General features: G+C 32.4%; 1 protein-coding gene across 1 annotated transcript in view; it reads left to right on the top strand.

Moving 5' to 3' along the window:
• The window catches only part of PLOD2 (procollagen-lysine,2-oxoglutarate 5-dioxygenase 2), a 102,956-nt gene extending 78,534 nt beyond the window's left edge, over positions 1-24,422 (top strand). Inside the window, exons 8-20 of the mRNA XM_057740002.1 lie at positions 1,713-1,814; positions 5,110-5,235; positions 6,861-6,982; positions 10,017-10,121; positions 12,229-12,354; positions 14,753-14,894; positions 16,015-16,077; positions 17,075-17,188; positions 19,715-19,780; positions 21,171-21,275; positions 22,422-22,568; positions 22,679-22,804; positions 22,973-24,422. Of these exons, the coding sequence (XP_057595985.1) occupies positions 1,713-1,814; positions 5,110-5,235; positions 6,861-6,982; positions 10,017-10,121; positions 12,229-12,354; positions 14,753-14,894; positions 16,015-16,077; positions 17,075-17,188; positions 19,715-19,780; positions 21,171-21,275; positions 22,422-22,568; positions 22,679-22,804; positions 22,973-23,128 (1,500 nt within the window). The 3' untranslated portion in view covers positions 23,129-24,422. The remainder of the gene's footprint in view (positions 1-1,712; positions 1,815-5,109; positions 5,236-6,860; positions 6,983-10,016; positions 10,122-12,228; positions 12,355-14,752; positions 14,895-16,014; positions 16,078-17,074; positions 17,189-19,714; positions 19,781-21,170; positions 21,276-22,421; positions 22,569-22,678; positions 22,805-22,972) is intronic.
• Positions 24,423-24,819: the final 397 nt, after the last annotated feature.

Below are 24,819 nucleotides of genomic sequence, written 5' to 3'. Positions count from 1 at the left end.
CTTCTATCGTGGCTGAGTTTCTATTGCTGTGGGTGCACTAGTATATAGGGCTGGTCCCCAGCAGCCAACTGTAAGGCCTGACCACAACTGTTATGGGGCCTCTGGTGTACTGGGCTGGCCCATGGGGTGGGAGCCTCTTTGCATAGATGCTGGTGATGACCAAGGGTACCTGCTAGGACTGGCAGGCTGAGGGGCTGTTTTAGTGGGGCTCCAGTGCTGGACAAGGGTGCCTGCTGAGACTGGCAAGGTGAGGGGCCACTTTGGAGGAGTGCTGGCTGGGTTGGATCTATAGGCAAATCTGGAGTGGGGCAAGTGGTACTATTAAGTTTGATAGAGAGAGTCAAAAATGGCACCTGCTAGTGCCAGGTCACTAGATAGAAGGTGAGCCAAAACAAAAGCAAAAACAAAAACCAAACACAAAAACAAACCAAACCCCAAAAACAAACAAAAAAAACTGGCACCTGCCAGCTCCTTTATACCCAGAGAAAGTTCCAACAGATCTCTGACACTCAGGCACATGCTCTAAAATTAATAAATGAATTTCCTTCTTGTATGACCCAGGCACTTGTCTAACTGCTGTCTCTGCACTGGGACTTGGAAAGAGTGAGTCTGTGCATGTGCCCTTTAAGAGCAGAATCTCAGTAACCTACAGCTTTCCGTCTCTCCCGCATGTAAGCCCTGCTGGTTTTAAAGCCAGATGTTATGGCGCTCATCTTCCTGGTGCAGGTCTCCCAAGATGGGGAGCCCAGTGTTGGGCTTGGACCCTTGGCTTCTTGGAGAAGATCTCTGGGGCTGTGATACCCCTCCTGCTTGTGGGTCACTGCACTGGGTACGTGGGTTCTGACTAGACTGCATCTCTGCCCCTCCTACCTGTCTCATCGTGGCTTTTCTTTTTATCTTCAGCTGTGGAAAGTATTTTCTGCTAGTCTTTGGGTCTTTCTCAGAGATGGTTCTCTTTACTCAGTTGTAATTTTGGTGTGTCTGTGGGAGGAGGTGAGCCCAGGATCTCCCTACTCTGTCATCTGGTTCTACAGTCTCCCCTACTCTAGTTTATTATTGACAGGATTTGTGGGATGGCTCTAATTAGAACTTGTTCTAAATCTGTTTTAATCTGCAGGCTTTCTTTTCCTCAAGTTGGTGTCCCTGAATCACTGCCCAGAAGCCTGGGTTAGAGTGGGTAGCATAGTTTCTCAGAGGAGTTTAGTGCCTTTTGTTGATAAAGGATAAATAAGATTTATTTTGTGTGGTGATGGCTGGTAAGAGGTCACTCCGGCACTGCTGCATTCAATGTACGTGTCTGCACTGAGCCTTTAAGCATATTTATCTTATTACTAAATTACTGTTCACATGACTGCTCTTATTTGTATTGTTTTTGCTAATGTCTCATTAACTCAATTAAAACAGTGTGTTTCATTGTTTGACATATTTCTTTAATTGTGTCCCTTCTTATTATGTTTTATATAATGAAATACGACCTTTATGACTTATAATGCATTTTTTGGCATTTCTAGACAAAGTTTGCTCTGATTTATGATTCACAGTCTGGAGAGAACTTTGTTCATAGTGTACCTCTAGGTGACAAATATTAGTAGAATTATTCAGGGGGTATACCTAATGCCAAAAACATGCTTTGAAGTTAGAGGTTTATAGAACAAAAGCACATTGATGGGAGAGGCTTACTTTTGTTAATACAGTTTTCCTTCTTTTACTAGATTCTCCTGAATTATTTTGGAAACTATGTACCTAATGCATGGACACAAGATAATGGCTGCACTCTTTGTGAAGTGGATACAGTTGACTTGTCTGCAGCAGATGTAAGTGGAATTGACTCTGTGTGAAATGTAGTAGTAAAAAGTACATTGTCATGAAATGTGATGACTCGTAAAGGAAAAAAAAAGCACATTATTTTATAGTATTGATAATATGGTAGGTAATGGGTTTATAAAGCTGAAACATAACGCAGAAAAATGCTGGATTTGTATATTTCCAGCAAAACTAGCTAATAATTGACCCCAGTAAAAGGGAGTTGGTTGTTAATATTTACTAGCTTGCTAAGATTGGGCAGTCTTGTTTTATTTTAGTCTGTTAACTTGGTCAAAGCATTGAGGAAAATAATGGTTACAATGCTTCAGTATTTGTATTGACTAATTATCTGTGCTTGATTTTCAAATATGATGATTTAAAAATAATAATATATTATTATATAACTAAGGACTGTTTTAACATTTTATATATAGTAACTCATATTAATTTCACAAATTCCTTAAGTAGGTTTGACTGAGGTTTACAGATGAAAAAACTGAGGTGCATACACGTTAAGTAACTTGCTTAAGGCATGCAATTTTTTAAAAAATGTTGGAAGTGTGATTTGAATTTAGACAGTCTGGCTCCAGACCTTATAATCTTGACCACTGTGCAATTTTGCCTGGATGTCATGTATATATTATATGTTAGGTATAGTCCTACTTATACTATATTTCATACAGAATTATATAGCTATAGTTTATTGTTTATACTTTGAGGGTAAATGAGAAATTGGAAGTAATTATTATTTATCTATAAAGTGTTTTATGCATCCTTCTTCTATCATCAACCAGAGCAGTTTTAGGATATCCTGCAGTAACAATTTTCTTTCAAAAAATTGCTCTTGTAATTTGGAAGACTATCATGTCATGAACAATTGGATTCTGGAATGATTTTGTCATAAAGCCTGATTATTTCCTTTATTCACTGTAGGTTTATTGAGTATCTACAGCATGCCAGATAAGTATAGATGCAAATAAAATTCCCTTTAATATAATTCTGGTGACTCCTGGACCCGTGCAAATTCAAGATAATCTCACTGTAAAGCACTAAAGGTCCTGTAAATAGTTTCTGTTGTTATCACTGTCTGAAAGGGATGATTAAGAGTAATTTGTGCACATTTAGGAGCTTCTGAATAGAGCCCTATTTTACTTGAAAATAAGACTTTTTGGCCAGTCTCTCAAATAACAAACTGAATGTTTCCTATCTGGAAAGAAAGCCAGAAGATCTTTTTTCAAAGTAGTGTTGTCTTCTGGAGGGAGAGTTAAAACTTTTTATCTGTTTGGTTTCCTGTTATATAAACTTTCTGGTGCAAAGATAGAAAAATATTTATATTATAATTTTTTATCTTTATTTTTTGCACATAGGAGTAACTCGATTCTTAAGCTAAGTATTTTGTCTTACAGATTGTTAGAAAGGAAGACCATTTTATTATGCAAAATAAATTTCTTGTGTGTTTTATTTGTGTAGTGATTATGCAATAGGGATATAAAAATTAAAATTATATGTGTAGTTAAGATCTAGGGCTATCATATTCTTAGATGTGGGCCATAGACAAGTTTCTTTATGTGTAAAAATGATAATGGCTATCTCAGAGGATTGGTAGGAGGGTTAAAGAAATTACATACATATGAGTATTTATATATGTAATATTTATATATAATACATATTTTGTGTATATATAGTATATATTATATATTGTATATTATATATAGTACATATATACATTTATATGTTAACACATATAATATTTACATATTTTATATGTATAAATTATATATATGAAATGCTAAGCCTTGAATACTAGTTAACTGTTGTTATCATTGGTATATAAAATGAGCTTAGATTTCTAGGTAATGGAGATGTAGCATGTTGAAGCCTAGCTCTTTACCTACTAATTTATCTGTTCTGAGTTGCTTAACTTCTCTAAATCTCATTTTCCTCTTCTAAATTTGGAGTAGTAAATAATTTCTAAGGTTATTATGAAATGTAAATGACATGCATCACTTCATTTGATAAGGGAGAGTTTTCACCCAGTTTTTAACTCATTTCCCCCGTTAAATTGAGAACGCCTAGAAGGTAGATATTTTTGTCTTTGATTGTTTGTATTTATTTATTGGTTTAATAATAAATATTTGGGTGACTGAATGAATTGATAGGACGTACAACAGTGTATGAGTTGTACTTCAATGCAAACAAATATTGTTATCATCCAGATAACAGAGGAACATGTGAGGTATCATGTGTGAAAAGGTGGGGGAGAGGTACCTAATTCCGCACTTTACATATATGGTACTTTAAAAAATCTGTAATCTTTAGTTTAAAATTTTTTTTATTGTTTAAAATTTTTTCTTGCTCAGTAATGCAATATATTTGTCTTTTCTTTTTACCTTTTGTCCTCCTTCACCCATCTGTATGTAATCTGTAATTTAAAAATCTTTAATCTTTAAAGTCAGGCTTTACGACATGGATTAAAAAAGGCATTATAAAGAAATCTTTCATATAGTCTGGTAATAATACTATTACATGGTCATTTACTTATGTTTCTGTCTTCTTCAACCACTTGTGAATTTTCCAAGCCAGGAAATTTCCCTCCTTTTTCTGAATGTTTCTTATCACAAGAACCGACTAATAATGGATATTTCAGAATTGTTCATGCAATTAGTGAAATATAAACTATCCTCTAACACTTACCCAAAGAGAAATCAAGAAAATATATAAAAATTGATACAAGATAAAATATATTAGTGAAGGAAAATAGCTTTCCTTATATATAATATAATAATGAAGCAAATAAAGAGCTATTACTAAAATGAGATTAAAGGTTCAAGGATAGAAATAAAGTCTCAAGTCCTCTATGTTTACTTTATTTGAGCTACAAATTGAACACTGAACTTCCAAGCTATGGAAACAAACAGGGAAGCACAATTAACATTCTGGATTCTTAGATGAAGCTGTCAAAATAGATTCAGATCTGAAGGAAGTTTCTTTTAGGACTGCCTTAAAGGCAACATTAAATAGTAGAACAAGCAATACCCTTAATTACAGTGTCCCTATAATGAATGGGATAGTGAGTTTCCTCTTCAATCTAAATCCTAATGTGAAGATGTTATTCGCTAAAATCACAAAGATGTATTAGAGAATTGCCATGGGGCAATCACGTTTGGAAGATTACATTCACGTTTAGAATGTTACGTTGTACTGATATTCTAGAATGTCTTATGTTGTATTGTTTAAGACTTGAATAGAATTTAAAGTAAAACCGTGCTAATTCTAATTTGTTTTTATGTTTGCTGTAAAACAAAGGTCCACCCAAACGTAACAATAGGTGTTTTTATTGAGCAACCAACCCCTTTCCTACCTCGATTTCTGGACATATTGTTGACATTGGATTACCCAAAAGAAGCACTTAAACTCTTTATTCATAACAAAGTAAGTATTTGAGAAATGAATATTTTATAGGAAAACTATTTTGATCTTATTTGGAACTATTTGTTACTATTTATTCATGTCTAAAAAAATTTTAAATTTGGGTTAAAATCAATGGGGGATTTTTGAAGTAATTACTACTCTGCCTATTTAGGACCTAAGGATTTTAGAGTCTAGAAACTAGTATCATTCTATTGGGATGAGCTGCATGAAACTGTCAATTTTTTGTAGATCAAAAATGGTTATCATCCATTTTTATATGTTCAACTTAATATATAATGAAGAGATGTCAAAGGGCCTATAGTCCTTTGCCTTTGGGTTAGTTCTGGTACTTTCTTTTATAGAGCTGGTCATTAAATTGTTTGCAGCTAATGATAATACCTAACATCAGAATTCGAAATATCTTCCAGATACAGTATTGTTTTGATTAATCACATAATGGCATGCTCTTCCCCAAAGAATTTTGATACTGTCATTTCCTTCAAAAATATTCAGAACCTCCCAAATACCTCCCACATATAGTCTAGATTTAAAGATATTTTTCCTCAGTGTTTTTCCATTTGCTTCTCTCTTTCCTGTTAAAACAGTTGGCATTTATTATCACCTAGAAAAACTCAATAGCTGTGAGGTATGCTCTTTTCTCTCTTTTGTCCCAATGCTCTTTGTTTAACATTGTTCTTTCTTCCTCGTGTACATATCAGCTAATCATTTGCCTTTCCAGGGACTATTTTATATTTGCAAAAACAGAACTCAAATAAGTTTAAAAGGGTGAATGCATTGAACATTGGCTTTTTGTAAAATGTATCATAATATATGTACTTACATTAAAATGTTTTCTTTTTAGGTACTGTGTCTTTTATTTATATTTTTCCTCCTTTCATAGGACCTAAAACTCCTTGATAATATAGTAGCTTCTGTATGATAAGTAGTTTTAACAAGCTGTGAAAAGCTTTCAAAAATACTTAGACTTGGTACATAAAAAGCTCTGAAGTGCTCTAATGATGGAGGTAGATAATCTTATCTAAATTTTAGCACAGTTGAATCACAATATTTGATGAATTTTCATGTTGATTTTCTCATCATATTTTCTTAATAAAATTTTGTTTACTTTCCCTTCTTTTTGTAAAAAATACAACTTTTTATGTGACCATTAATTTTTCTCTCTGTTTAAAATAATATTGTAATATTTATTTTACAAAAAAGATTATGTTTATAAATTAGATTAATCTGTTAGGTTTAATAGATATTTTTTATGGATATTTTATAACATATGTCTAAGATTCTCAGGCCACAAGCCCTTTTTCCCCTTAAGTTAGAAACATTGTATATAGCACTCAGACCTGTCTAGGAGTAAGATGTTAAAAGAATATTCAAGTATCTTTTTTTAAAAATTGATATGTATCTATTTTAGATTCTTCATGTAATATTTAGATGATATGTCAACATAATATGCCTAATATGGTTATCATTTTGCCTGTGATTGAGTGAATATGTGAATGGTGGAACTCACAATTTTGAATGTGAAGCCATCCCTACATATGAATACTTGAGTCATCTTACTGTCTTTTTTCTCACTATTTTTCTTCTCTTTTTAAACTAATTTTCAACTTTAAAAATTTGTGTTACAGGAAGTTTATCATGAAAAGGACATCAAGGTATTTTTTGATAAAGCTAAACATGAAATCACTACTATAAAAATAGTAGGACCAGAAGAAAATCTAAGTCAAGCTGAAGCCAGAAACATGGGAATGTATGTTTTAATAAATTTAAATTCAATCAGTATATACTAAAGAAACTTAAAAAGGAAAGACCACTTTTCTTCAAAATTAGTATCCTGAACTTGGATGTCTCAGCTGTGTGTGCATGTATGTGCATGTGTGTGTGTGTGTGCGCCCACATGTAAGCATGCCTCTGCTGTTAGAACTATATCTATGTTTGTGTGTGTTTATGTCTAAAGGGCCATGAAGGTTATTTACATTTTCCTTTTAATGGCTGTGTCAATATATTTAATCAAACTATTAATTAAACTTCAAATCAAGATTTAAAAAATCCTCAGATAGATGAGTAGTGTGATTGATGTAGCAGTGATTTAAATATACATTTCTGAAGGTTGTGTGTGGCAGAAATATGTTTCAGACATTTTAGTTACCTACTGATCTAAATGGTACTGTAATCGCAGAAGAAATATTTTAGGTCCTTTGTTTAGCCCCTTTAATACTTCAGACAGATTACTAATAAAATTCTGGTAATAGTAAAACAATCACTTATTCAGTGAATATTAATTGAATATGCCCATCAGTTGGTTAAGAGCTGCTGATAAAAAGGTGAGCAAGACATGGTGATTTCTTAGCAGGAGATGTTCTTGTCTTGTGCGGTGGAAGCTTTAGGCCCAAAGTGATGGACAGTATGCCTCTTGTGGGGGTTAAGGGGCAGACAGGAAAACAGGCTTTAGAAAAACCAAACATGTTATTACTAATGGTTCCATAACTTAATCATTGGAGTGTACCTCGGGTGCACATTTAGAACTTATTTTCTCTATTTAAAAAATTTTTGCATGTGCCCTGTTGTGTCTTAGCGCAGTGTTTTCTAATTTACTTATGTCATTACAATTATCAGCAGCTCATTCCTTTTCATTGCTGACTAGTATTTTATCATATAAATATATTGCAAGTGGTTTATACACTCTCCTGTTGGTAGACATTGGGTTATACCCAGTTTGGGGCAATTATGAGTAAGGCTGCTAATGATGATTATTAGAAGTGTAAATATGTGTGTGTGTGAGCATGTGTGTACATATGCTTTACTATATTTTGGGAAAATAGCAAGGAGTGGACTAACTAGGGCTTAGGGTTATGGTAGATGTATGCTTAACTTTATAAGAAACTGCTAAGTAGTCCAAAATGGTTGTACATTTTACAGTTGTAATAGGAAGGTAATAGAGCTCCCGCTGGTCCACATGCTTGTCAACATTTGATATTGCCCATCTTTTTTATTTTAGCCACCCTACCTTGTATGAAAAGGTATCTTATGTGGTTAGGTGTCTAGAGGTATCTAAACCTTTTGTGCATTTTTGTTTATATTGGGTTATCTTTTTGGTTGTGTATATGTAGGAATTCTTTATATAGTCTGTACACAAAATCTATGTCTATATCTATATCTATCAATATATCTATATTTATATCTATAATGTTTTGTGAGTATTTGTTCCATTCTGTGGCTTCATTTTTTACTTTTAAAATATTGTCTTTTAATGAGAAGAAATTTTAATTTTAATAAAATTCTATTTCTTTTTTTCCTTTTATGCTTGTGCTTTGGGGTTTATTTTTAAGAAATCTTTCGTATTCCAATGTCATGAAGACATTCTTTGGAATTTTTCTTTCATAAGCTTTATCTTTCTAGCATTTATGTTTAAGATGTTTCAGTCTGCAATTCATCTTGAATACATTTTTGTGTTTGGAGTGAAGTAGGGGTCAAATTTTATTCTTTGCAAATGAAATTCCAGTTGTTTCAACACTCCTTTTTTATTTTTTAACTATAATATACATTTTATTAAAGCAAAGAGATTATTTTCTACACAATTTGGCATTATCTGTAGGATAAGGAAGAAATGAAAAAGGAGAAAAATGTCAACACTCCTTTTTAATTTGTTTCCTTTTTCTACTTAATTGACTTGGCCTTGGTCAGAAATCAGGCGACTGAGTATTTATGAGTGATTGTGAACTCTCAGTTCTGTTTTGTTGCTCTTAGATCAATGCCTCATTTTATTGCTAGGGATTTATATTGATCTTGAAATCATGTAACATAAGTTTTTCAGTTTTTTTCCCAAGATAATTTGGGCTGTTTTTTAAAAAAATATTTAATTTATTATTTTTTGTTATAACATTATATTAGTTTCAAGTATAAAACAAACATTAATGTTTCAATATTTGTATATGATGTGCAATAATTACCACAATAAGTCTAGTTACCACCTGTCACCAACAAACTTTGCTGTCTGGTGTCCCGCGTGATAGTTGCTTAGAAACAAATGTGTTATGGAGATGAACACTGACAATACAGAAAGTGGTAACTTGGATCAGCAGTGAGGGAGGGGAGCTCAGAAAGAGAGAACCCCCAGTGCAGAAACCATAATACTTGGAAGCATGTCATATATCACAAATAGTTCATTCCTTCGTGTTCCTGATGATAACACTCCAGACTTTACCGAGAAAGCATACATCCGTGTCCCCAGATAAGAAGCAGGGCAGTGACTATCCTAGAAATAATTCCATGCAAGTCAAGTTTAAAAATTATTGACACCTAAAGTGTTGCACATCTTGTTATCTCTAAGATTCACTTGAAACTGAGTTGTTGAATATACAGGATTTTGCACTGTGTGTGTTTGTGAGTGTTTGTGTGTGTGCAGAAAACATTTTGATTTGTGAAAAAAATTTATTGATAAATACATTGGTATAAATTATGTTCCCTTAGAGAGAATGAAATGCTGAATTATAAATTGCCCATCTGACTGGATGTTTTATGTTTTAAAGTATCTAGTGGTTTAAAAATGTATTTCACTTCCCCTAAAATTTTTAGCGTTGCTCTATCTATCATGAACATCTGTGTTGATCAGTTGACCAATTTCAAATTTAAAGAAATTTTTATCCTTTTGGATATTGTCTTACTATTTTGATTAGAAAAGTATTTTAGACAACCTTGTTTTACATATGAGCTTTATGTTAACGTTTTCAACCAGGAAGTATTTATTTTATTTAATGCTTGTTTTATTTCCTTTTCAATGACAGGGATTTTTGCCGTCAGGATGAAAACTGTGATTATTACTTTAGTGTGGATGCAGATGTTGTTTTGACAAACCCAAGAACTTTAAAAATTTTGATTGAACAAAACAGGTACTATATATGATTCAATTTCAATGTATTTTTAAAATTATAATTATTTTCTGCATCTACATGGACATGCTATAATTACTTATCTGTGTTTAGCAAATTGAGGGAACTCACAACGGATTATTTCCTACACCTTATAAACTTTCAGTTCTAAGTAGTTTTCTTTTAAAGAAGCCAAATAGAAAACAACCTGATGAAAATTTAGAAGTATTCAATATTTGTTATAATCACAAATGTGATGTTATCAATTATATTTGGCCTATTTTCTGTTTAAAGCTAGATGAAATTGTGATATATCTAAAAAAATTGGAGTTTTCTTATTTTCTACAGATATTTTAAGAGTAGAATTTCATAAAACTTCTGACCTAAAAAGTTATTACAGAGTTAGAAGTTCTTGAAATTTGAAAAACATTTGAGAGGAACATATTGTTCCACAGCCTGATCCGTGATTTTATTTAGTACTGAACTAATTATCGCTGGGCAGTACCTGTTTTCACTTAACTGAATTGAAATGGGAAAAAGGCCCCATCTATACCAGTTTATGATGATATTAATCTTCATTTACTACTACTACTACTACTACCACTACCACCACCATTAAAACTCTCACTAATACCCACCTTTAGTGAGTGCTTAAGTGCCAGGTATAATGTATGTTCACATATATTAATACAATTATATCTCTTAACAAATAGAATGGTTAGCAATGAAATGTTAGAATTACTGTTTTTATTTTGCTAGTAAAATATGTAAGGAGTCTATTATGCTCTACTGACCCATCATTGTATAATTTGTCACTGTGAGAATTCAGTTATTATTTCAAAATCTAAGACCTCTCAGTATTCATCTTCCATACGGGAAAACATTGAGGCACACGGCAGTTGGATTTTGATTTTCAATGTCTCTTTGCCTAGTGCTGCCAGGCAGCTAGGATTATAAATTACAAGATTTTTTCCTATTAAATACTTGATCTTGTTAATTATCGACACTGAATTATCACTTCTTAAATTAACATTATATGTTTTTATTTCCAATATCATAGGTATTCTAAACAAAACAAAAAATAAATGTATCTGGTTAACATTTTATTCTAATAGGAACCAGGAAAAATAAACTACAATCATTATTTTGCATGAAGTGTATTACAGACTGTGTGTCACTTTCCCATAGGTAAGATTCCCTTGTGAAGAGAGTCTTCCTTCACAAGATTGGAGGGTTGTGAAATAGGTTTTTCTGTGGAGATGGTTGGTCTATAACCTTTCTCTTGGAGTTGTGTGAGATTTTCTTCAAAATTGTGTGACATCACTACAATTTATTTCATTTTAAAAATAATCCTAGCAGAAATTCAGATTTTGTTACCTCATGTGGAAAATGTTGACACATTAAAAATTAGATTTCCTTAAGAAGAAATCTGACATGATTAGAATTTGTAACATGTACTTGTCTGAAAGGGAGCTGCTTTCCTGGTAGGTAGTGAGGCAGCATGCTATAGCAGTTACTTTCTATTTTGTTTCTAAAATAGTCAAAAGACCAGAAAAATGTTTACTGTTGCCAGGACTAGCACAACCCACTTTAAAAGTTTTAAAAAAATAAAACAAAATGGAAACATACTTTAAAGTAATTCAAGACTTAACTTTAGGAAAACTGGCCTATTTACAAATCTCTCTGCCTACATTCATATATTTTTTTTATTCAGCAGATATTTATTGGATACCTTAATGTACTACGGACTGTTATGTCTGCCTAATAGCAATGAAAATACCTGATTTCATTTAGTATAATTTTTGAAATATTAAAATAATTAAATAATTAAGGTAGTTACACTTTTTGGATGTAAGTATGGTACTTTTAAAAGTTTTTATACTTTCATCCACATTTTCAATTACTTTTCCTTTTACATTAGTTCTTTTAAAAAAACATCATTGAAAATCAGCAATGTACTTAAGAAAAACTGAGGGGAGGAAATTTCTCTCTATTTTAGTTTTTTGGACTAAGTACATATGTGTTAAATGAACTTTATTGTTTTCTGTGTTATAAGCCCAAAACACATAATTCTGTGGCAATTAAAAAATAAATAATTATCTGGATTTGTTTTTCTCTCTCTCTTTAGAAAGATCATTGCTCCTCTTGTAACTCGTCATGGAAAACTTTGGTCCAACTTCTGGGGGGCCTTGAGTCCTGATGGATACTACGCTCGGTCTGAAGATTATGTGGATATTGTTCAAGGGAATAGAGTGTAAGTTACATGATTTGATCTTTTAATGTAAAATACTTTCATCTAAAGATATGGTTTTGTTAATATTGTATTGAATTTTCAAACATTCTTTATCTCTTTATGTTAAATGGAAATTTGAAGACCTGGAGACCACTTGGGATCCTGCAGTACCAGTGTAAAACTACTATCTGAAATGTTTTTGTTAAAGATGTAAATCTTCAAAGGCACAAACTCTCAGTTGTGGGAAATACTAAAGACAATGTATGATTACCATGGGTAGTCATCTTATGATTTTTAGAAGAAGAATATTCTTTTAAGTTTGGAAAGGGAATTTAGTTTATCTTATTTATTTAGTGGCCTGGATGAAGGTTGTTTGATAGCTTATAAAATTTATAAAGAAGCAAACAAAAACAATAACAACCAAACCTTCCATTTCCTTCTGCAAGAATTTTCTATGTAATATAGTTAATATTGTGCTTTAAAGAGAAATTTCTTCACAAGTATTTCCATTTCTAGAATTTGAAAAGAATATACTTGCTACAAAGTATGTGTGATTGATATTTATTTCAGAGACAACAGTTGATATTTTTCAAACTAAAAAATAATCACATTTGAAGTAGTTTTTTTGCTAAGGTAATATTAGGAGAAAATATCATCCTTTTTTTCATACAGGTGATAGGCCAGAGTGACTGAGACATTAAGTGCTTTGCCTAATTTCTCAGATACATCAGCTCAATTAAAAAGGGAAAACATTCAGGACTTCCCTGGCGGTCCAGTGGTTAAGATTCCGTGCTTCCACTGCAAGAGGCCTGGGTTGGATCCCTTGTCAGGGAACTAAGAATCTGCATGCCACATGGCATAGCCAAAACCAACCAACCAAACAAATAAATAAATAAATAAAATTTCAAAAAATTTGAAAACCTTCTTTCAAGACTAAGCATACGTGCCCTTAAATTTAGAAAAAAAAAAAATCACATGCTTCTTGTTGAACAGTTGAGTAGTAAAGAGATGTTTTGCTTGTGAAAATTATAATAGGTATGAAAACAGTAATAGTAAATTCGAATGTTGTAAATATGATAAAGGCTTTTGTTAGCTGCAGTTAAGAAGCCTTATAGCTGAGAAAATACTGTTAAATTCATATTCTGTTGTTTCAAAGCACTTTAATTGTTTCTGGGGTGATTTGTATAGACTGTATGCCTGATCTGTCTGTGGGTAGAGCAGAAATAAGGCTTCACATAAGTAGAAATAGAGAACTTATGTTTCATTTAAGTTGCTTTGGGCACTGATGTTTTTCTGTCCAATCTCCTGTCATTGTTGTCTAAAGCGTAAGGAAAAGAATAAAGTAGAAGTTTTTTATTTAGGTAGTAGAAGAATGTACCTTTTCTATAAAAGCTACAGAAAAGAATGACGTCTTATGACGTGTGTGTGTGTGTTTTCCTTCAAAATTGAAACAGTGCACACTCTACCATACCGGTGATTAATTTCTGAATTCAGCGGACACGTTGCATGTTTTTGATTGGCCATTTCCTTTGAGGCTCATCTAGTAAGACAAAATGATATTGCGTATATTGCTTTCAATATCTAACTACATTTCCTTGGTCAGGATCTTCCCTTTCTGTGCTCTAAAGCAAAGATGTATCCCTTCCTTTATATTGTTTTTAGGAAATGAGTCATGTTCAGAGTAAGGAGACAAGTGTGGGAAAGAATGAAGGTCAAAATAAACAGTGTCTCCCAACACTCGTACTTCTAGCTATGTTTCTTTATATCATCCTTTTTTCTACAAACAATTGAGATGGCTTAATAAATTTCAAAAGACTATATTTTAGGAGAATTTTAGGCAGTATTCAGTGGTGTGCTGGTAAATGTCTAACAACTGATTCTTTGGGTGGGAGGATGTGCTGATTTGTAGTGTTTGCCGGTTTCTATGTTCTGAATATTTCTACTGTGGCTGATTTCAAGCTGCCAATGTGAGGTAAGTCACTGATTTAGACTTGGGAAAGGAAGCTAAATGCTCTGGGGAGCCACTGTGAGCTGGCTGCAGTACGCCACTAGCTGGATGTGATATTTTTGCTCTCAGTCTGCTTAATCTTAAACGTACAACAGAGTATCATGCTCTAACTGTATCAACAAAGTGAGGGATGACAGCCAAATGCCAGACATATCAACCTTAAAATGAAGTTTATGTAGGGAGATAGTGATTTATCTCATAGTATGTAGTGTTTACCGAGTAATCTCATGTATATGTGTGTACATATATGTCAGGTATCATTAAATGTGTTTGCATTTGTGTATAACTTGATTCAATAGGGTATATATGCAAAATTTAAAAGCATACAAAGCATTTATTTTAAAAACATAAACATAAAACTTTAAATATTTGGTATTTGTGTATTTTGGAATGTCTTATCTTTACTTTCAGAGGGATATGGAATGTCCCATACATGGCTAACGTGTACTTAATTAAAGGAAAGACACTCCGATCAGAGATGAATGAAAGGAACTATTTTGTTCGTGATAAATTGGATCCTGACATGGCTCTTTGCCGAAATGCTAGAGAAATGGTAGGGTATACAGTGATGGCTTGCTTAAATGTCTCTGTAAGATGGCTTGCTTTACCAGTTGATGTGTCATTTGTTTTGGTGCCCTTTTTCTTTCTAATTTGTAAGTACTAGCCAATTTTTTTGGTTCTGTAGTGAAATATTGGAAGCAAGTATGGAGAATAATTTACCTGTGGAACATTTACCTATAGAAACAACTTGAAAAAAATTAGGCTTGGTGCCTAGGCTAACTCAAAAGCAACAGTATGGTTTTCAGTAATAAACATAGATTTATTACAAGTCAGCTTTACATTTTTAAGAATTCATCTTCACTTTCATTTGGAATTCTACAGTAAAAACCTGACCTAATTACAGTTAACTAGAAGAAGGCTGGGTGAAACGATAATTTACAGTCCTGAAATCAATGTCCATATTTTCTCTATCATTATTAACCCCATACTCTCAAAAAGTGGGTTCTTTACCACTAAACTGGGAGAAGGATTGAAATATGTAGTCTATTTAATCTATGTGAAAAATTAATGATACATTGCTATCCTACAAATATATTTTCTTTATAAAACAAATAGTTTTTCAAAATGTGTAAACGTGTCTTAAAACATTTATATGGTTTTCTGTTTTAGAAATGGTTGGGTTATTTTATTCAAATTTATATAAGCGAATGTGATTTGGGGGAAAATCAGGAAAGTTGGCAAGTACTTTTTTTCTAGTTTAATAAGGCATGTATTGTTTGAATATATTTGTTTTTCCTGTAAACTTATGTCCATTGTGATATTGAACGTACTCAGTACTTGTGACTGTAATTTGTGCTCATGTTTGGCTAATTTGACTCAACAGCGCATCCTGGAATGGCCTTTCTTACACATTTTTTTTCCTTTGTCTTAATTTTGTATCTAATGAAAATTCTGCTAAGGAATGAGCTTGGATTTATGTTTGACCAACAGAAAAAAAAGGGCTGGAGTTGTTTCTTTGTGTGCGCTGTAAGCTTTGCTTGTTCTGCATGTTGTCTGTGAAGGACATTTCAGAATGTCAGCTTTTGATCAAGGGCTGCTATTTTTATTTACCTAAGAATACCTGAGAGAGTGGGTGTGCAGGTCAACTTACCCAATCCTTCTCTTCATTTTAGACTTTACAAAGGGAAAAAGACTCCCCTACTCCGGAAACATTCCAAATGCTCAGCCCCCCAAAGGTGTTATTTTTATTTATTTTTATTTGTTTTTGTTTATTTAATTTTGTTTATTTAATTAAAATAATAGATGTTGCCTAGAAGTAAAGTTTCTTTAAGCGTCTTCTTTCCTTTTAGCTTGGTGTAAACTGCCGGTATTCATTGGTTCTGAATCTGTATATGTGTGTGTGTGTTTTGCATGTTGGGGGTATGCATTGTGTGATATTCAACTCTTAGTTCTTTGGGCTAATCTATATTTTATGGTTAACAGATGAGAAAGTTAAATCCAAATCACTTTGACTAGTTTTTCCAGTTTTTGTTTATTAAGGGAAAGAAGTAGGAGTAAGTATAAAGTACATCCTGATTAAAATGAGACTTGGGTACTCTTCACTTTTTTTTAATTAATAACTAACCTTTTACCATTAAAACAGGCACAAAAAGAAACAACCTTACCTTAATGGTGTTTGCCACATTTATTTGGTTTGGGGCAAGGACAGGAGACTGATTTTCTTTAGCTGCCTCATAATGCAGGAGTAATTTCTGTGTTCAGTCTTTAAATATTAGGACAATAAAAGTGTGAAATAGACTGACAAAATAGTATTGACATTTAAATTCTTGTTTAAAAATGTGATATCTTCTTTGAAAGGGAAAGAAGCCAAAAGAGGTATAATTAATCGCACTTTGGTGTCTCAAAAATATTTCTGCTTTCAAACAGGAATTCTTTTTCCCTGATGTCTACATCTAGGACCAATGAGAAAGGGACAAAAACAGTCATTGTTCTTTTTTTCAGTTGAGTGTCAGTGCTATCAATTAGTTTTGTGTAGTGTCTGAATTCATAATTAATGAAAATTTTACTTTTTACTTTAAATCATGCATGTTTTATATGAAAAATAAAGATGCATGTTCCTGAATGAGATATAAAAGTTGAAATTAATATCATCTGTATAGTTTTCCTGTGGTTAAGTTTATTTTCCTGTACTTTCCTCCAAGATTATTAATACTATTATTTTTTGCCATTTAGGGTGTGTTTATGTACATTTCTAATAGACATGAATTTGGAAGACTATTATCAACTGCTAATTACAATATTTCCCACTATAACAATGACCTCTGGCAGATTTTTGAAAATCCTGTGGTATGTATTTCATGCTCGGCTTCATTTATTACTTATTTTCCTATAACTCTGAATGTAAACAGTTAGGTTAACAATATGAAAATATGATAAGAGGCTTTAAAAAAGTATTTTTAATTATATTTTTTAAAGGTATAATTACTTATATTTCTTGACTAAAGACGGTTTAAAGACATATTAGGTTTGGGGAAGGGAATTATCAGTTTCTTTGATTTCCCCCAATATTTCTGTTTTATATATTCAAAAATTCCAACAAATTTTTAATCACAATTTCAGAAGAAAATGTTTACAAGTAGCTCACATATGACAATATTACATTTTGACTTTCAGGAAAAATTTTCAAGAAGTTAGTTTGGGAAAATGGATTTAATATTATTTTGTTTGTTTTTTATAACAATTTTGTGAATGTACATCAAAGATAGCTAGAGAAAACTGCAGTGTAAGTGGATTCAGCATATATAGAAAGTCTTAAGTTGAGAAAACTATTTGCTTTTAAAGTCCAAAATTATTTCTTTTCTGAAAGATTTGAATCATGAAGGCATTAATTCCATTTTTGTCTTACTGGTTCGGTTTTCTTTAATCAAGTTGGCACAATTCCTCATGGAAAAATACTGTCTCAAATCTCTGTAATACTACTATTTATGGTTTTCTCCTTGCCAATAGTAAAAGTTTTAAATTACAAAGACTCAATCCACCTGATGAAAATTGTCTTTTATTTTGTAGAAGTAGTTGACTTTTGGGAATAGTGAATTTAATGGTCTCAAACTCCGTTGATGGAAAAAGAATATCTTTTGACTTTTTTTAGGTATTTTAAAAGTACTTTTGTTTCATTTTAGCTGCATATCTCCATCTTTCACAGGAGTAGAACTGAAAAGAGGCTTTTTTTTAAATGGTGAGGGTGTAATTACATATTTTACTTTGCATCTGAATCCTTGGTATTTCGAGAGATAGAATTATTTGATTTCTTGGGTAATATTAGCTTTCTGAAAAAAAATGTCTCAGTTATATCCTGAAATGTAGATATTTGTGTGAGAATTCAAATCTTCAGAGAATATGCAGTGAATATATCAGAAATAATAAGGACTGCTTTTCTTTCCATGCTTTGCTTTATTTTTGGTAAATTATCCTGACTGATATGCCTCATGAGGGGTATCCCATAGCAAAATATTTAATGATTATCTCATTATCAGAATGTCTAAGAAATTAGTAAAGTCGGTTTGTTCAATAATATTTGAAAAGCAGTCGAAAAGGAAATTTAATATTAATGCTTTAATGTAAAAATCTTAGGGGCTTGTTTCTTTAACTTCAAAAAATCTATAAGGGTGCCAGGAAAGAATACTTAAAAATATTTAAAGATTCTGAAATGTTATGTATGATTATTTACTTATAATTTTCCCCCATAGTTTGAAATCAGAGAACCAGTTAATGTTAGAGGGAATAATGAGATAATACAGTAATTTGATCCATATGATATACTATGTGTAAAGTAAATTTGTTCATGAATTTGAAGATAACTTTTGTTCTTCTGTACCAAAAATATCTGAGTTACATATAAGCAGAAATATGCAAAACTAAGAATGGCAAGTAAATTATCAAGGCCCTTCTGAAATGTGGTCTCAAAAGATAAATTTTGGACAAATATTTTTGAAACATATTTTGATTGGAGTTGTCTTGAGTCCATGCCCCAATTCTTCCCTGCTTGCACACTAAATTTGTACTTTGCAAAGAAAAAATTAGGAATTTTGTTAAATGGTCTAAATATAAGAAAAGATCATTTTGGATATTGACTCATATTTTAATATATACCCTTTAACTATTGGGTTTTTAAGTGAAACACTTAACCCAGGAAAAGGAGTTCTTAACTGATATTGACAGAAATTGATGTATCTTATTGTGTGGCTTATGTGTCAGTGATTAGGCTAAGAGAAGATTCAGGTTCATGAATTAATATGAAGAGGAGCTATTTTTTTAATATATGGTATTATACCTTAATTTCAATAACTAAAAGATATGAAAATGTTAGTAACCCCAAGATACAAATCTAAAACTGAAGTGAAGGCAGAAATTTTACATACATTTTAAAAAATCAAAATTATTGTAGGGTAATTCACTATAAAATTATAAGTAAGGCCAAGTTAATTAATTTGCTAATTTTTACAAATATTTGTTGGTAGGATTATGTTCCTTATCTTTCACTTTTAAGACACACATATTTACCTATACCTATGTATATTCAAAAAATATAGTATACAAATATATTGACTGTAAGATTACTCAACTTTTAAAATCCTGAGTTATAAAACTCCGTAAATAAAAATTTTACATTTCATAGAATGATGTGAATATACACAGAATCAGGCAAAGTTTAAAAAACATAAACCATGGTTTCCGAAAATTCCTGTTTTTTCTCCTACATGTAGTCATTTATAAATTGCTTGAGCAATTTCTGAAGTGCATGTACTTTATATTTTCTATTAAATATTTATGAAAAGATTTTTGCTTTAATCTGTGTGCTTGATTTTTTTGTAGGACTGGAAGGAAAAGTATATAAACCGTGATTATTCAAAGATTTTCACTGAAAATATAGTTGAACAGGTTTGTATTAATAATTAGTATGACATGTAGGGCCTTTTTGCTATATTTTCCAGCAGGGACTATTATTAATGTAATATTGCTTTAGCAGAGGATGTTGTGAAAGTGGAGAAGCTATCCTTTAGGTAAAATTCATATGATTTAATTACTAATTTTACAGCCTTAAGGCTGTAAACATGCAGTTGTAAACATGTAGAAGAATGAAAATTAACAAAAATTTTAAGAACGTGCCATTTTTTTTTTAGCCTACTCCCGAATGTCATAGCTCTCTCAAAAAGAGGGAAGTTTTGGCAGATCTCTGGTGTAGGCCTCTTTCAATGAAAATTTGTCTTTGAAAGAAATTGGGCTCCAAACATCTCTTCTCAGAGAGGTCTTTTAAAAAATGAACTCTCTCTTAGTGTTCCAAACTACTGCTAATTTCAGAGAATGTAAAGTGTCTAAAATGTATTTAAGTCTGAGATGCTCTGTTATTTTGGGTACTGGGAGAAAGGAAAAAAATACTGCCAATTAAACTATAACGCAATGGTTTCTAGTCGTTTAGAATTTTTTATTTTATGCATATTGAAAGAGCTAATTTAGACTTATGAAGGCATATATGTTATATGCTATAGGCCACTGTATACATAATAACATTTCACTTCAATGACAGATTGTAGTATAAATCATTTAAAAAGATGTTTCAAAGAGCAAGTCAGCAAGTACAACACCAATTAAATGTGTTTATGCATGTGCACACACACAGATACATACAGACACACGAGGTGAGGACAGAATGAACGTCTGACCAAGTGTACATGCCCTGTGGCATTAACAGCTATATCACTATGGCCGCCTGGCTAACTGTGACTCTAAGACACGTCTGCATTTCACAGATGTTAAAATGCAAAAAAAAAAAAAAAAAAAAGTCAGTAATTAAAGAAAAAAACCCAAACTAGTATTGTTTGCAACAGTAATGTCAGCAATGTTGGGCAAACTTCTTAAAAAGACATCTGAGTGAGATAAATATTGAATATTCTGTCCTATTACTTTTGCAATGCCATTTGTTAGTAAAAAGACATAAAATGCTATTCTTTTTTTTTTTGACTAGTTGTTGCTTACACTTTTAATATAATTTGTTTAATTGTAAGTTACATAATTTAATATTCAATAATGGCTTGGTTTAACAACCAGCTCACAAAACCCTTCAAAGTTTAAAAATTAGTTCTCAAGAGCCTGTACAAGCCCTGAACCTCTAATACATTATGATAGGTGAACTACAATAGAATACCGGAAAAAAAATAAGCACTATGAAAGCTTTTCTTCTCCTTTGCTCTTGAAAGCCACTTAGTGGAGTTGGTGGAGGGCATATTCCAAATGTTGTTCTCTTAATGGTGATGTCATGTTTTATATGTAGCCTTGTCCAGATGTTTTTTGGTTTCCTATATTTTCTGAAAAAGCCTGCGATGAATTGGTGGAAGAAATGGAGCATTATGGCCAGTGGTCCGGGGGGAAACATCATGTAAGTTGTCATTTCACACAAAGAACTGAAATGTGTATGTGGGGCAAGGAGGAGGGTAGATATTTGGAGAAGGTAGAGGAGGTTTGTCCTTTTTGTCTTACATCTGTGAGTCCTAGACCTAAATGAAGGGGTTACCCAAGGCTGTCAAGAGAACTCTGTTTTTATCCTAATTATGCCACTAATTGTTTAACATTTAATCTATCTGGGCCTTAGTTTCATCTCCAGTTACACTGGGTGGGCCTTGAGTGTCAGTGTCCCCTGGCTGGGGATGGTAAGGTGATACTTTCCTATTGTGTGATATTGCTCTTCTCCAAGGCCATTTTTTATTCTCTGCGTTTTCACAGTGAGCTACAGTGAAAATACCAAGATAAAGTTTCTTTGGTTGACTGCCAAAGCTATTTTTTTGTCTGTAAACATAGGAAGGTGGAATCTGTTTGAATGCCTTTGGTGAAATTCAGTATTGCATTTATATTCAGAGTCAAAGGCTTGGCAGGAAGCATTACTGTCGGTGGTTTGATGTATTTCTTTTCCTCTGAGAACCCACAGATGCCAGTTCCTTCACATTACCAAGGAATTTTAGTGGTATACTCTGGAATATTACTGCCTCTGCCCAAATATATACCCCAGCTAGTTAGCTGATCAGGAAGACAGAAGTTCAAAGTATGAGGAAGAACTTTGAATTCAGTAGGAAAATGAAAAGCAATCATGAAGGACTTTGCGTGCCACAAAATAGAAGTGAGGAACTTGATAGGGAAAGTTTATTTTCAGTGACATGTAATCCAAGGGGCAGACGACCATCAGGCAGCTGCTTGAAGGGTCACAGTAAAAAAACTCCTTTTTTAGGGGACATGGGAAGGCTTTGGCAATCAATTTTATTTACTGTCTCATCAGACCTCACATATCTATTAAATAAGTAGGAAAGCGGTTTACTTACTCTGTAATACATTGCTTCATCATTGATACATTTGCAAAGCCATGTTATCTAAGTTATCTTGATAGTTTTGCAATTAAATCAGCTGGTACACCATAATTGAACTGTTATTTTTATGGTGTATTATGATCTTGTGGTTGAAAAAAATTCCAAGTTAATGTAAGTGTGAATTGCACACAGACCACACTTTATGATGTCACGAATGCTCTTTCTAGGATAGCCGTATATCTGGTGGTTATGAAAATGTCCCAACTGATGATATCCACATGAAGCAAGTTGGTCTGGAGAATGTGTGGCTTCATTTTATCCGGGAATTTATTGCGCCTGTTACACTGAAGGTCTTTGCAGGCTATTATACTAAGGTAGTTATCCTCCCATTCTTGCTGCCTACCGTCCTACCAGTTTTTACACAAATGCGCTATTTTATGTTTTTATTGATAAGCAACTCCATCGGCTTACTTTGCTCTTTTAGGGGTTTGCACTATTGAATTTTGTAGTAAAGTACTCCCCCGAAAGACAGCGCTCTCTTCGCCCTCATCATGATGCTTCTACATTTACCATCAACATTGCTCTCAATAATGTGGGAGAAGATTTTCAGGTAATTACAGCTTTTATTTTTTACACTTCTCAAAAGAAATATGTCATTATGAAAAGGTCTTTGCCTTTTTTTTTTTTTTTTAGATTCTGCTTAGCATCATTTGAATTTTGTCACTCATTAAAAGTAAAGCATAATAAGTTGATCCATTTATTGTTCTATCTTTTTTAGGGAGGTGGATGCAAATTTCTAAGGTACAATTGCTCTATTGAGTCCCCGAGAAAAGGCTGGAGTTTCATGCATCCAGGGAGACTTACGCATTTGCATGAAGGACTTCCTGTTAAAAATGGAACAAGATACATCGCCGTGTCATTTATAGATCCCTAAGTTATTTACTTTTTACTGGATTGAGTTTTCTTTTGGAATGACTGACTGGCGTGAACATGTCTTTGAAGTTGTGCTTGAGAAGATGAGAGGAATATTTAAATAACTTCCACAGAACAACTTCACTTTGGGCCAAACATTTGAAAAACTTTTTTAAAAAAATTGTTTGATATTTCTTAATGTCTGCTCTGAGCCTTAAAACACAGGTTGAAGAAGAAGAGAAAGGAAAAAAAATGTAAAAGTAAATATTTATTTCTATGCCTTATTGTCTTTGAGAATAATAACAATTTTCTGAATTTGTGTTTCAGTTGATAAAATATTCAGGTACAGATATACAAGTGACAAATGAGACCAATAATATTTTCTTATTAAAAGGCTGGGGAGAATTTTATTTATCAATATGTAGACAAAATGGGTATAAATGAAAATTTCAAAAACTTTGAAATGCTGGAAAACTGGAGTTCTAACTGAATTTGTATGCAATTAATTGTGTAAGTGCTTTTTGAATCACCTACGCAGGTACCTTTTACAGTAGTTACTGAAGGAATACAAATATTACACAATGTTTTTGCTCAAGAAACTAAGTACAAAATACAACTGGAGGTGCATATCCAGTGGAAAACATTTTTGTTTAGATTGTTAGACAGATTTTATTTTACATTTGCATTAGAAATCAAGCCTTATGTTCCTTCAGATGAATTTTCCAAGATGGATTATATTAAGTAGATGTTAGATTTAGGAAAGCTTTCAAGTCTTTCGATTTCTTAAAGTACGTCAAGCATCGACTTGAGATCAGCAAGTGTCCTTAAGTCAGAACAGTGTTTTTCTTGTTTTGGTTTTTATTCTAGAAAATGATGAGGAAAAAGAAAATTTCATTGAGATTAGTGGTAATACTTAATGATTAAAAAAAAAAACTCTTTTAAGTACTTGAATTTTATATCAGGAAAATAAAGTTGGTGAGCCTTTGTTCCTCCCTTTTGTCCTTTGTCTTCCTCCTAATTCTTTTTTCAGGAGCGTGATTCACTTTTTTGTCTTCCCAGCATAGTCTCCATTTTATCCTTCTTACTCTTTTTTATTACCTTCCTTTTATCCCACTTTAAAAAAATTCCCCAACACAAAATTTTGTGACTTGATTTTTTTTTTACCATTACTCTGAGTGAGGTTAAATATTCTTATTGTAGCTACTGTTTTTAATTTAAAGGTTAAACTTGAAAAAAAAGTTTTAAGTCATGGTGCCAAATTTCATTTTTCTAACACTGTGTGTTAGAAAATTATGAAAAATAAAATTATTTAAAATAAGTTTCTGTTGTTCTCTTTATTTTTGGTGATTTATCTTCAGAAGAGAATGTATGGTGGAGTAGCCTGAAAGATTATCTGGGTATAATAGGCTTTGGGTTTTTTTATTTTGCTTGGTACATTTACTGATGTCAGAACTTAATGAACACTATTTTTTTGAATTCCAAATTGAATTGTAACAGCTTCAATTTCAAACTGACTAGGGTTTTGATCTAACTTATTTTACAAGTGAGAAAATAGAGACAAAACATTTATTTAATATATATTTATTTATTCAGTGGTGTTTTTCAAGTCTCTACTATGGGCCAGGTACTGGTCCAGGCACTGAGGATTTGGTGATGAACAAGATGTTAGAATTACTGGGAGATGGATTTGGGAAATAAGGAGTTGGGTTCTAC

This window comes from Hippopotamus amphibius, chromosome 6, assembly GCF_030028045.1.
Source record: "Hippopotamus amphibius kiboko isolate mHipAmp2 chromosome 6, mHipAmp2.hap2, whole genome shotgun sequence".
Taxonomy (NCBI): domain Eukaryota; kingdom Metazoa; phylum Chordata; class Mammalia; order Artiodactyla; family Hippopotamidae; genus Hippopotamus; species Hippopotamus amphibius.
Note: the sequence above shows the minus strand (reverse complement) of the source record. Positions and strands in the feature narration are given on the sequence as shown.